We start from the raw sequence: 14354 nt of genomic DNA, 5'->3' as shown, positions 1-14354 counted from the left end.
CATGCATGTATACGATAATTTTCTTTTATCAAAATTCTATGCCTCTTTCGCGTTGTCTACCGGCATTTCAGCCACGAGAAAAATGTTTGTCAACAATTTTACACGTTTCCTAATAATAAATAAAAGCTATTTGGCTATTATAACTCGTGTGCCTTATAATAAAAAATTTCATCCTTTCGATTGGCCGCCCCCGGTTTAAGCCCCGGGATCGCGCTGGCAGACATGACTATTTCAAAATAGCTACACAAAAGGATATTTCACACAAAACATTAGCCATGTAACGATAATAAGGTTTTTTATGTAGCCAGCTCTCGGTCTATTATATTATTTCCAAAAATACATAGTATTTCTTTGTCCACGGAATATTGGAATACCCTGTATATCATTTTACTGCACATGTTGAAATTTTTATTACCCATATGGTTAAACAAAAGTTATATCAATATGTATTAAGGGTATTACTATTAAATTTCCTTAATAGGTAGAGGATAGAGCAGATAGAGCGGTAATAGAATAATATGCAGTATTTAACTGAAATTGTGATCGAAATTATTGAATTAACGAATATAATTAACTAAAAATTATGAACAATAATCAAAGATATAAGAATTTTACTTTTATATAAAAAAATATTACGTAAATATTTATAAAAAAATACTTAATTGAATTCTTAAGCTATCATGATTTATGTAAACTAAAGGTCACTCTAAATTATCCTTTAATATCATACTGGCTAGATATTTATAAAGTTCACAGGTAATTTTATAAAATATTATACCGAGTGCGTCTCAAAAAGTGGCTCACCCCTATAACTTTTTTATTTTTTCAGATAAAAAAAAACGAGATTTGGTATGTTAGTATATGACATAAATTAGGATTGATTGACGTATTCAATTGTTTCTGGTCACTTCCTGTTTCACCGGAAATGACTACAACTTTTGATTTTTAAATGGCATCCTCGGTTTTTTTTTACTTTATTCGATAGAAAATAACATTCTGAATAGAATAACATATCATATGTCAACCTTTGACATTCTCGCTTAATAAAAAATCGTATTTTAAAATTCAATCTAGAGTGCCATGGCTATGTTAAAATATATTTGACCGTCTAATGTTTTTAATGTCTTATCCTGACCAGTTATAGAAAATGCTCAAATCGTATTTTTAATAATATCTCAATTTTTTCAAATGGAACGAGGGTGGCTCATTAGCATATTTGGAAAAAGTATTTTTTTACGAATAATTTGATACCACACACTTGGTATTTCGAGTCAAATTTTCGTTTCGAACCGCAAGTTATAATTTCAAATAAACCATATGCGAAAGTGTCAAAAATTGACATATGATATGTCATTCTATTCAGAGTGTTATTTTCTATGGAAAAAAGTAAAAATATTCCCAGGTTGCCATTTAAAAATCAAAAGTTGTAGTCATTTCCAGTGAAACAGGAAGTGACCGAAAACAATTGAATACGTTAATCAATCCTAATTTATGTCATATACTAACATGCCAAATCTCGTTTTTTTTAACTGAAAAAATAAAAAAGTTATAGGGATGAGCCAGTTTTGAGACGCACCCGGTATATCTTTAAATCTCAAATATACCCGTAGAATAAACCTAACATTGAAATTACTATTCCATGTGAATAAATGTCCATTTTACACAAATGTACATAGTAGACCATCTTTCATTATTTTAATATTTTTATAAACTATAGTAGTTTAATACAAATAACTTTATTAATTATTATTATTATTAAACTGCTATAGTTTATAAAAATCGTAAAGTAAAATATTACTATTTTTTTAAGTTTCTGTACTGTCTTTTTTTGGTCTTTTGGCATATGTTAAATTGTATTTAAATGGTATTAATATGGAAAATATGAGATGTTGGAAAGGTAAATAATACATAAGAAAATAATGCCTAGTATATAATATGTAACTAAAGTTCAGGTGTGTTAGATTTTTACCAAGAATGATCATAAAAATATTATGAATTATGAAATATTCTTATTGTAATTTTATATTGAATTCCTCATAATTTGAAGTTATTTTTTAAATTGTTTAATAAAAACACTTACTTCTTAGAAAAAAATATATTATAAAAAATAGTACAAAAGTAATTTACAAAATATGTACAGGTTTTTCAGACAGGAATCATTGTGATTCTGTAGAGGTGCAGAAGATAGAGATGTCAGCTGCTTTCAGCTGTTTTCCAAATACTGAATTTTGGCGTCATCATGATAGCTAAACTTACCACCATCCACCTAAAAAAAAATTAAATTAAAATTTCGATATACATAATAAAAAAGTATGCCATTCAGTTGACAGAACTACACAGTGGACCAACAAAAGTTGGGGATTAATTAACAATCTTCAAAAATGGGATTAGGTTGAAAGATATTGATGTCAAAGCATAAAAAAAGTTTGTGTATTGTTGTATTGGCTTTGGGTATTGGTTGTTGTTGTACAGGGTGGCGCCTCTCATAAGACGCGGAGGCTTTGAAAGAATTTTATAAAAATATATACAGTCCTGCAGGGTGTCCCCAAAAAACTTACGCATCGAAGTTGTTTTTTTTTGTAATGGAACACCCTACATAATAATTGATTTTCGGATTCTAGGAAAAAAATAAAAGTGAGTTTTATTAAAGAAGCATATTATGCTTAAATTGTAAGGATTTTGAGATATGACGACAATAGTTGGTCGAGTTTTTGTAAACACAGTCTTTAACATACCCCAATAAAAAAGTCAAGTCTAGATAAATTAGGAACATTTAAGTATTCTATAAAATAGTGAGTATGCAGTCACCAACTAATAGAATCATATCAATTCTCTCTGATGTAGGATCACTTTCCATTTTTGGCAAATTTCTGAGATTTTTTTTTTATTTTAACTGACACAGAATGATAACTAGTTGTTAAAGTTGAACTAATTTCACAGCTATGTTGAAGTACGCACAATTTAGTAAAGTTTGTTACCTTTTCCACCTCCGTAACCACCGCCGCCACCGCCTCCGTATCCACCTCCGAAACCGCCCCCGTGTCCACCGCCGCCTCCATATCCGCCACCGCCGCCTCCGCTGGTGATGATTTTGATGATTTTAATGCCGCCTCCACTGCCGCCTCCATATCCACCGCCGCCTCCGCCAGATTTCCAGCCGCCTCCGCCGCCGGATTGCCAGCCGCTACCGCCAGATTGCCAGCCGCCTCCTGAAGAAAAATATACTCTAAAATTTGTAGAACTAATAGAGAGGAAGATTTATATTATGTAAATAATGTACAACTATTTTGATCTACTGTTGTTTAATAAGGTATACAAAATTGGTCATATTCCAGCAGACTGGCTAAAATCTGTCTTCATTCCTTTACCTAAAAAACTAAATGCTAAAAAATGTTCAGACTGTAAACTTATCAGTCTAATAAGTTATGTGCTCAAACTACTTCTTCAAAAAAGAATTGCAACAAGTGCGAGCAACTTGGTTTCAGACGATGCATGGGAACCAGGGAAGCTCTATTTACGATGGAAACGCTTCTGCAGAGGTGTTGGGAAGTAAGAAGACCGGTATATGCCTTATTGATTTTAAAAAAGCATTCGATCATGTCTGATTTCGCATTTGTATTGGAACCAAACAGCTACTATTACCGTGAATAACAGAGAATCTAGACCTGCTAATATTGAACAAGGCTTGTGACAGGGGTGCATACTCTCGCCCACCCTCTTCAACGTTTTTTTTAAGAAAACATATTTAGAGAATCCCTAAGTGGCCAAAAAGGAATTGTAATAGGAGGCGAAATAGTTAATAATATCAGATATGCCGACGATACCGTAATTTTAGCAGAAAATCTCGTAGATCTACAAGAATTGATAAATAAAGCTTGTAAGAATTGGGGTTGGGGGTTAAGTAGATGGAATGGTTGTGAGTAAAGTAGATGTCGGCGAGATCCCATTATTGTTGAATGGGAAAACGTTGGAAAGAGTGGCGAAGATTAAATACCTAGGCTGTTGGATTAACCAACATATCGATCCTTCATTCGAAATCAGATGTCGTATAGAACAAGCAAGAGATACATTTCAGAAGTTTAAGTCGCTGCTCTCAAATAGTTCACTAAACATCAAAATACGGGAGAAGTTTACAAAGTGTTATGTGTGGTCGATTTTTTTGTATGGATGTGAGACGTGGACACTTAATAAAGAAACGATAAATAAAATCGAAGCATTTGAAATGTGGACATACAGAAGAATGCTTAGAATATCTTGGACCACCAGAACCAGAAATGAAGAAGTTCTTCGAAGAATGGAGCACGACAGACTACTTCTGAATATTATCAAGCGACGAAAACTTGAATACCTTGGCCATATAACCAGCGGACCTCGTTATGAATTTCTCCGACTGATCCTTAACGGAAAAATCGAAGGAAAGAAGTGGATTGGGCTCAAGAGGTTTTCGTGGTTGAGGAACTTGCGGCAATGGACAGGCTTGAGTGCGGATGAATTACTCCATGTAGCGCAAGATCGAGAGCGATACAGAGATATTGTTAACATGGCAGTCGTCAACGTTCACTAGGAACATGACACTTGAAGAAGAAGATTTTGATCTATAGCAATATCTATACCGGGTGGTGCATCGTTGTTTGAAACATAGGAAATCCCATGCAAATTTTGAACTGTCCAAATATTGGCTCCCCTATTAATTTTAAAGCTAAGTCGCAAATAGGTTTTTTAAAGGTCTGCTTATGCTGAATACACACGCCAAATTTGAATAATTTTGGATAAGCCGATTTCAAGAAATTTAAGAAAAACTGCATCTATTTTTAAATTGAAACTGAACAGGTAACAATGCAAAACCAGTCAACATACCTAAAGTTGTCAAATTATGATTTTATCATTGTTAAATGTAATTTGTTATGCTCTCTACATTTCTACGCAGTAGCGCATCTAGAGATTGAGTCTGGGAGGGGTAGTGTGAATAATCAAAAAAGTACTAAATTTGAATTAAATTTTTGCTGGAAGGTATTGTAACTGAGGAAAAAAACTACTTGATTTGGTTTGGATATTCTGTTTTAATTTGTACAATTAACCTTTTTGTAACAATTTTATTTTATACCAAATTTTATCTTATTAATTAATTTCTTTCTGGGAGGGGTAATTGTATAGGGTTTGTTTCTCTCTACAATTTCCTGTTTCACAATATACCGTTTGTGTCGGGGAAGGGATCATAGTTTCATAGTTGTCGATTTTCGAAAGAAATCAGTACATGTATATTATTTCGTATATTTTTCATTTTATTGATTTTATGGAAAGCACTGTTCATTAAAATGTTGTATCCTACGTTATAGGGCTTGTTTCTCTCTACAATTTCCTGATTCACAATGTACCGTTTGTGTCGGGGAAGGGATCATAGTTTCATCGTTGTCGATTTTCGAAAGAAATCAGTACATGTATATTATTTCGTATATTTTTCATTTTATTGATTTTATGGAAAGCACTGTTCATTAAAATGTTGTATCCTACGTTATAGGGCTTGTTTCTCTCTACAATTTCCTGTTTCACAATGTACCGTTTGTGTCGGGGAAGGGATCGTAGTTTTATAGTTGTCGATTTTCGAAAGAAATCAGTACATGTATATTATTTCGTATATTATTCATTTTAGTGATTTTATGGAAAACACTGTTCATTAAAATGTTGTATCCTATGTGATAGGGCTTGTGTCTCTCTACAATTTCCTGTCTCACAATGTACCGTTTGTGTCCGGGAAGGGTTCATAGTTTCATAGTTGTCGATTTTCGGAAGTAATAATTAAAATAAATTAATTTCTTTCTGGGAGGGGTAATTACCCCCATTACCCCTCCCGTATATGCGCCCCTGTTTCTACGTTATAGTACCTACGTTTAAGGTCCCTGAAATTTATTTTTGTACTTTAAAACTGTTCGAATGAGGCAAACGCCTATATAACGTTTAAAAAATACCATTTGACATTGACAAAATTATAAGATGACAACTTAAGATACGCTGGTATTTGCCTGATTGTAAGCTGTTCAGTTTTAATTTAAAAATAGATGCAGTTTTTCTTAAATTAGTTAAAATTGGCTGCAAAGTTGTTCAAATTGGGCATGTGTATTCAGCATACGCAGACTTTGAAAAAAACTGTTTACCATTCATATCGCTGTAAAATTAACAGGGGAGCCAATATCTAGAGAGTTCAAAATTTGCATGGGAGGGATTTCCTATATTTCCAACAACGATGCACCAATATAGACGATATTGATGTTATATTGTAAGGCCAGTATTACACTACCAAATTTCCTTGTCAAAGATTTTTTTTTAAGAGATATCTGATGAAAAACTTTTTTTAAACGAAATTTTATGTATCTCTATCTGAAATGGTAAATTAAAATAAATTTTGGAAAAAAATATAAAAAATAATCTTACCGTATCCGCCACCTCCGCCGCTAGATTTCCAGCCACCACCTTCAAAATTCAAAATTCCAGTATTAATATTAGAAATACTACTCAATTTTGTATACATTTTTGTATAATTTGTTTTTTTTTGTATAATTCGTTTTGTTATAGTTAAAGTGTTTACATGGTTATAAAAGACGAGCTAGAAACTATACAAACTCGCATAGTAAAACACTAATTCACCACAATACACCAAAACACTTTACTTTGCACTGGACGCGCGTTTCACTACCCATGTTAGCATCATCAGCAGATCATTAAAACTGCAGAGCTGACAGTTTTGATCATCTGCTGATGATATCATGGTTACCGAAATGCGCGTCCAGTGCAAAAGTAAAGTATTTTGGTGTATTGTGGTGAATTAGTGTTTTATTTTCCTGTTGTAACACCAAAGGTTCCAACCCTCAACTCTAATATACAAACTATCTAAACATCCAGTTATTTTCATGGAATTGTTACGGTTAAAGTCCGATGTCCGGTTAATGTCGACATTAACAGATTAATTTTTGGGTTAGGTTATGTTTTTGGTTGTTTTGTTGTGTGTTATTCTCGAGATTAACCGGGTAATGTCCACATTAACCGGACATCGGACCTTAACCGTAAGAGAATGATATATGATGATGATATACAGGGTCGCTGTAATGTATGGAAACGGTCGATTATTAGCTCAAATATAGGAGGTACCGCAAAAAGTTAAATACAAAAATTATAGGATTTTTAAATATCTATTAGCGAGTAATAAGTTTTAGTATACAAGATCGGTCATAAAGTCGTGGCGCATAAAAGTTTCATTTTTTTTAAATAGAACCACTGTTCTGAACAAACACCCCTGTATATTACTGCATATTTCAATTCTTTCTTCAATTCTAAGCAAAAATCGCAATATACACAATGTACCTCAAACCAACCGTTTCCGAGTTATTGACTTCTGAAAATATCACTTAGACAATTTGATTTAATTAATTTCTATATGTTCAGTTTCATTTAACGATGCCATTCTGCCGAAACTGTGATACTTAATAATATTTGACATTAGTTCTCATGTTAGCATTTATAGATGTATAAAATGAGAGTAGGTATATAGCAAGTCTGGAAATTACAAAATTTTCGTTTAACATTTCAATTCTTCAATTTATGTACATTGTGTATTACGATCATTGTTTAAAATTGAAGGAAGAATTGAAATATGCAAAAATATACAGGGGATTCCATTTAAAAAAAAATAAAGTTTGATGTGCCACAACTTTATGACCAACCCTGTATACTTAAATTTACTAGTAGCTAATAGGCATTTAAAAACTCATTACAACACTATCACGATTCGGTATCATCAAATGAAACTGAACATATCGAAATTAATTAAATCAAATTGTTGAAGTGATATATTCAAAAGTCAATAACTCGGAAACGGTTGGTTTGAGGTACATTGTGTGTAGATATTTCAATTTTTGCTTAGAATTGAAGAAAGAATTGAAATATGCAGTAATATAAAGGGGGTTCTATTTTAAAAAAATGAAACTTTTATGTGCCACGACTTTATGACCGACCCTGTATACTTAAATTTATTACTCGCTAAAAGATATTTAAAAATCCTAAAATTTAGTGTTTAACTTTTTGCGGTACCTTCTGTATTTTACCTAATAATAATAATCGACTGTTTCCATCGTCATGTTTTTCAATTACTAAAAAAAATTTTTTTTTTAGTAAAAAAATACTAAATTTTCAGAAAACTATAGTGTTTAATATACAAAAGAGTATTTCCGTGGCTTGTTTTATAGAAGTCTGTGTCACAAAGTTTGTCTATTTTTTTATTAAGAACAACTATGATTAAATAAATATTCTCACCGTATCCGCCGCCTCCAAATCCACCGCCGCCTCCGGATTTCCAGCCACCACCTTAAAATTATCAACATTAAAAACTGGATATTATGTTTTTTATTACAGTAGTCATGGGGGCACTTGTACCGGACAGACAGCCGATATAGAAAAATAGGAGGGTGAATTAAAACATGTAAAGTCAGTTAAAAACCCCCAATAAACCAGAATAAACAGATTTAAACAAGAAACAACCACACAAAAACAAAAACCAACTGGTTTAAAGAAGAAAAACAGGTCTGGATTTTAAGCATTTTGGTTACTATTTTCTTACTTTAAGCGGTCGTTTCCTTTTTAGACCTGTTTATAATTATTGATTGTCGTTTTTTAACTCCTTTTATATGTTTCGCATTACCCTCCTATTTATCTATATCGACTGTCTGTCTGGCACAAGTGCCTCCATGACTACTTATTTTACGTTTGTTTACCTCCGTAACTTCCACCACCTCCAAAGCTGCCACTGCTTATCTTCCATCCTATAAAATTTATTTATTTAAACATACTGTATAATCTACAAAAAAAAGGGCATTGAGTAAGCTTGAAAATGACGATCGATGACATTCCCGATATAATTTTACATATAAAATGGCAGCGATCTTCATTTCTAAGTCAACTCTGATATAGACTTTTTTCGATCGCATGGTGTCCTATGATCGAAAAAAACGGCGTCCAGTTGGCTTGGAAATGACGATCGATGACATTCCCCATATAATTTTATATGTAAAATGACAGCGATCTTCATTTCTAAATACTAAAAACCGTATTTTAGTTTTTAATCGTCTGCTGTTGATGCTGACACGGTTAGCGAAACGCGCGTTCAATGTAAAAGTAAAAAGTGTTTTGGTGTATTGTTGGTGATTTAGTGTTTTATTTTGCTGTGTAACACCAAAGGTTCGAACCTCCAACTGTAATTATTTTGCATGGTTTATTCTATTCTATTAATAAATAGAAAATTTATATTTTTTTTCAAACGCCACAAAAGTATTAGTTTCTTCGACGTGATTGACAATGTAAAATAAGTCATTTTAACGCCTAGGCACTTAACGTAAAGCACTTTTACGCCTAAGCATAAAAGTATGAAAATATATTACTAAACTGACAAGTGTCAAATTCAACGAGCGTAACCATAGTTTCTCGACATATAATGACTTATAAGGTATCATTTTTAAATATTTTTATGTTATTTGGAACGTTTGAAATTGTATAAAAAAATTATTTGTAGCGTTTCAAAAAAAATAGCTTGTTCTATTCGGAGTAAAAATGACTTTTTGTGCCTCGCCTGTTCGTCAAACGTGCCTCGCAACAAAAAGTCCCATTTTTACTCCTAATAAAACATTATACTATTACCGAATTATTTTACTATGAAAATTAAAGAAAAAATATTTGTTTAAATTTAAAATTTTGAGTATCACTGGATTTTTTATGGATTTTAGTTAGGGTTTTAACAAAAAATAAAAAAAATGTCGAAAAAACACAAACTTAAAAAAAATTGTGCATCGGAGTTAGTTTAGTTTCATGTCATATATGCAAAAATAATGTAAATCCCCGATAAAAAAACCTAAGAAATATAATTTAAAAATTAACCATGTATGTATAGTTTGCCATATTGTGTTTGCTAAGCTAATATGGATAAATCAAAGAATACGACCTCGTTACAAGTCTAACCAGAAAATCTTCTTAAATGACATTGGCGTTTAGTAGTATAAAATATTTTTTAATTAGTTTGGCCGTAATCAGTAAACATAAAACACCAGTAAATTACATAAAATATCTATAAATGGAAAAACTATAAAAAAATACCTGACAGTAGCATTGTTAGTCCATCGCATTGGTAAAATGTCTTAGAATATTATAAAATAAATAGAATATTTTAATGTAAAAATAAAAATAAAATAAACTTACCTCCACCGCCACCCCCGTATCCTCCACCACCTCCGCCGCCATATCCACCGCCTCCACTAAGGAAACCAGCTGAAAATGAAATGACCGATGTATTAATTGACTTTAAAAAAATGCCTATACAAATATGTATATCAATATTTAGCTAAATATATTAAGATAAACATTTTTAATTATATTACCAAACCATTTAGAAAAAAGTTAAAAAAAATAATTCTCTATCATATGAATTAAATAAATTATCAATCATTATAAGCAGGGGCGGATACAGGAATTTATTTTAAGGTGGGGGCAAATAAAAAATAATGTAGAATATGCTTTTTAGGGCGCTATTTTTAACCCAAAAGGCTAATATTTAACCCAATTTATAGATTTTCCTCTGTATCCGCCACTGATTATAAGAGTATTCTGGGCCATCATGTATACCGGATGCGTCTCAAAAGTGGCTCATCCCCTATAACTTTTTTATTTTTTCACATAAAAAAAACGAGATTTGGTATATTAGTATATGACATAAATCCGGACTGATTGGCATATTCAATTGTTTTCAGTGACTTCCTGTTTCACCGGAAATGACTACAACTTTTGATTTTTAAATGACACCCTCGGTATTTTTTTACTTTATTTGATAGAAAATGACACTATGAATAGAATGGCATATCATATGTTAACTTTTGAGATTTGCGCATATGCTTTATTTGAAATTGTAACATGCGGTTCATAACAACAATTTGATACGAAATTCCGTACCAAATTATTCGTAAAAAATGCTCTTTTCCAGATATACTAATGAGCCACCCTTGTTCCATTTGAAAAAAATTGAAATATGATTAAAAATACGATTTGGACATCTTTTAACGGCCCAGGACAAGACACGGAAAACATTAGACGATCAAATCTATTTTTGCAAGGCTCCTTGATTAAAAATTAGTGTTTTTAACACAGCCATGGCACTCTACATTGAAATTTAAAATACGATTTTTTTAAAGCGAAAATGTCAAAAATTGACATTTATGATATGTCATTCTATTCAGAATGTCATTTTCTATCGAATAAAGTAAAGAATACCGAGGGTGCCATTTAAAAATCAAAAATTGAAGATTTGGTGTGTTAATATATGACATAAATTAGGATTGATTACCGTATTCAATTGTTTTTGGTCACTTCCTGTTTCACCGGAAATGACTACTTCCGGTGAAACAGGAAGTGGCCAAAAACAGTTGAATACGGTAATCAATCCTAATTTATGTCATCATATACTAACATACCAAATCTCGTTTTTTATCTGAAAAAATAAAAAAGTTGTAAGGGTGAGCCACTTTTGAGACGCACCCGGTATAAGAAAGAGAAAAATATTTAACACTTTAAATACTAAGTTCCAGTTAAATTTTGTTGTTTTACTATTTTAAGAACGAACTATTAAAAAATATTATTTTCAAAAAGAACTCGGTTATTAAAAAAATATATAATTTATAACAATTGAATATCGATATAAAAACAAGAAATGTACAGGAGTCTTAAATAAATGAAAATATTCTTAAAGGCGGTATATTTCGACTTTCAGAATTTCGCGAAAAAAGGTTGTAGTCGGGAAATTTTCTTTTTGGAAAATTTGGTATTGTTCGGAAATTTTTTTGGATTTTTTTTTAATTTTAAGTTGAAAAACATAGTAGTAAATTAAATTTATAAGAATGAAAACCCAGGAAACATCCAGTGGCTCTCAAAATTTAAGCAAAATCTCATTCTTTTTTACAGTAAAATAACTCGGTTATTTTTGACTTATTTGAAAAACGGTAAAGAGGAAAAAATATGTTTTTTTTTATCGAGATCTACCAGCCCTGAAAATATTTGCACTTATTTAAGATTCACCCTGTTTAAAAAAGTAGAAAACCTTATAAATTTATATATAAAATGACAGGAATGTCTGACGCCGTTTTTTTTTATCGTATTGTATATGCGAAAAGAATGGAACTAGTATATTTTATATATCAAGTGGGTCCTTTAGGTTGCTTTAGGGGTTTAGGTTTATTAAAATATATTACATTGTATATCGTTAAATATATTTTGCTAGAATTCTTTAAATAAATATAAAATTAATTCTAATATTAAATAATAAGACAAAAATTGTAAAAATAAAAACCTATAATTAATATTGCCAGTATATCACTTCAAAAAAATCTGTTTCTTGTTACTTTATTTAATAAAAATATAAGAATTAATCAAAATAAAAACCTAAACTTCCTTCAAAATATACTATAAATTTCCATAACAACATGCAAAAAGAAGAAATTCAGTACAAAAAATGAGAAACATAAAATTAATTTTAAATCTTTTAATATGGCGTTGGCCAATTATTAAATAATAAAATATAAAATAATATTTTCGAAAAGTATGAAAAAGAAAATAAAAAAAAATAAAAAAAAAATAATAAAAATAAAAAATTACCTTGGGCGTAGCTGGCTACCGCAGCTACGATGAGCAAGCACACAAAGGCCTAAAATAACGAGGAAAAATTAATAAAACAATAAAAAAATAAAATTAACAAAAAAATTAATAATTAAAAACACACTTCACGAATAACTATTTTAGGAAAATGTTGTGTTTGTTTTTGTTTACCTTCATGTTTAAGTCCAAGAGGTGAGTGACTTGTTGAATCTCATCTCCAATCTGTTTATATATAGTGGAGATTGGGAACCTTGGGGCCCCCCTTTCCAACCAAACGTTCCCCTAGCGCATCCCCCCGTTTTTCGATATGCCCACTTTAAATTACAATAATTATTTCGATATTTGCGATGCAGCTCGTTGTTAAATTTCATGGTTCTTCGCCGGTGTACGTACGGTACCGGTACCTTCCTCCTCTTACTCTAATCCCATCGGCGGGTTTCTTGACCATGTAATCGGCGTTTGCACAATTCGGTACCATTTTGCGGTGATTTTTTTTCGTTAAAACGGATTTGAGCCGATTTGTTTAGACTAGAAAGTGAAACAGGAGTATAACACATGTAAAATTTTAACATAGTCATATTGTAGCTGTTTTTGAATTGGGCCATCAAAAACTTATAGTAACTCATCATTTTCACAAATAGTAACCCACCTTATTTATTTGATTAACAACTTTTTTACTTGTACAGACACTGTATTTATTGTACACAATTATTTGTCACTCGTCGCGGCGAATGAGCGAAAATCTTGTTGCAAAAAAATGTGGTTTACGAAGATAGTATACTTGCCAAGTATGCAAATATTGGCGTACTTGCCATTTACATGAGTCGTGAGAATCCGCATTAATAATAATAAGTATAGTGAAATAAACCGCCCTCAACTTATTTCCAAAGAGCCATGTACAAAAACATGCAAATGAGTTTGCTGAAGTTTTCTGAAGACTCATGTTTTCAAAATCGATTGCATTTTAGTGTTAAAAAGCAAAGGTACAGTCAGCAGTTCCAGTTCCGTGATATCTGGAGCTGAGAAGCGCGCAAAGGTGTAATTTTAATTTTGACGGCTAAACATTTGTAGATAACATCCGAAATTTGCAAATTTGGAATATCTCGCTCTCGACTCGTCAGGTTGCTGTACGCACCTTTAAAGCGTCGCCGACTTTTTTTTGCCCTCGCCCAATTTAACTATAACAATTTTGCAACGCTATGATAACACCATATTGTAGAACAAAATACGTAGTAATAAGTATGTAACAATTATAGTAGCTTCTGAAGAACGTCTGGATAAAGATAAAGTCTAGATAAAGCATAGGTCTATCATACAGCATGCTTTTGCTAGATACTTGCCAGCTCAGAATTAGAATTCAGAGAAATTTTCTTACATTGATTCAAAGAGTCATTAAAAAACGAAAATAAAATCGCAGATATTGTTTTTTTTTCAGAAATATTCGGATGGTATTCGGAATTTTTAAACTTTTAAAGGGTCATTTGGATCAGAATCAAATTGCGCAACTTTGCCTCCATTTAACTGACCTCGTATCTCTGCTAGGTTCTAGAGGTGGGCAAAGATTGAACGAGTCGTTCGTTTTGACGAGTATTAAAAATGAATCGTGAGATTCGATTCATTGCTTGCAATCCGGTTCGTTCAATTGAGTTAAGCCATTTTTAAATAGTATTTAAAAA

The 14354-nt window shown here is 31.6% G+C and overlaps 1 protein-coding gene across 1 annotated transcript; it reads right to left on the bottom strand.

The window, feature by feature from the left end:
* Positions 1-2117: 2117 nt before the first annotated feature.
* On the bottom strand, positions 2118-13182 carry LOC115877622 (glycine-rich cell wall structural protein 1.8-like). Its single transcript, XM_030893869.1, has 8 exons — positions 12850-13182; positions 12679-12727; positions 10237-10305; positions 8763-8810; positions 8305-8355; positions 6430-6468; positions 2979-3209; positions 2118-2266 (listed from the first exon to the last, which is right to left on the bottom strand). The coding sequence occupies exons 1-8, from the start codon at positions 12853-12855 to the stop codon at positions 2253-2255; spliced, it is 507 nt and encodes a 168-aa protein (XP_030749729.1). The 5' UTR covers positions 12856-13182; the 3' UTR covers positions 2118-2252.
* Between the last annotated feature and the right edge of the window lie 1172 nt (positions 13183-14354).

Source organism: Sitophilus oryzae, unplaced genomic scaffold, assembly GCF_002938485.1.
Source record: "Sitophilus oryzae breed Bouriz unplaced genomic scaffold, Soryzae_2.0 scaffold_1494_pilon_pilon, whole genome shotgun sequence".
NCBI lineage: Eukaryota > Metazoa > Arthropoda > Insecta > Coleoptera > Curculionidae > Sitophilus > Sitophilus oryzae.
Note: the sequence above shows the minus strand (reverse complement) of the source record. Positions and strands in the feature narration are given on the sequence as shown.

Excerpts from the sequence above, each read along its gene's own strand:
- LOC115877622 (XM_030893869.1), bottom strand. Across the intron at positions 10,306-12,678 it reads GGTAGCCAGCTACGCCCAAG|CTGGTTTCCTTAGTGGAGGC; the intron begins GTAATTTTTTAT and ends TTTCATTTTCAG. Across the intron at positions 6,469-8,304 it reads ATTTGGAGGCGGCGGATACG|GTGGTGGCTGGAAATCTAGC; the intron begins GTGAGAATATTT and ends TGAATTTTGAAG.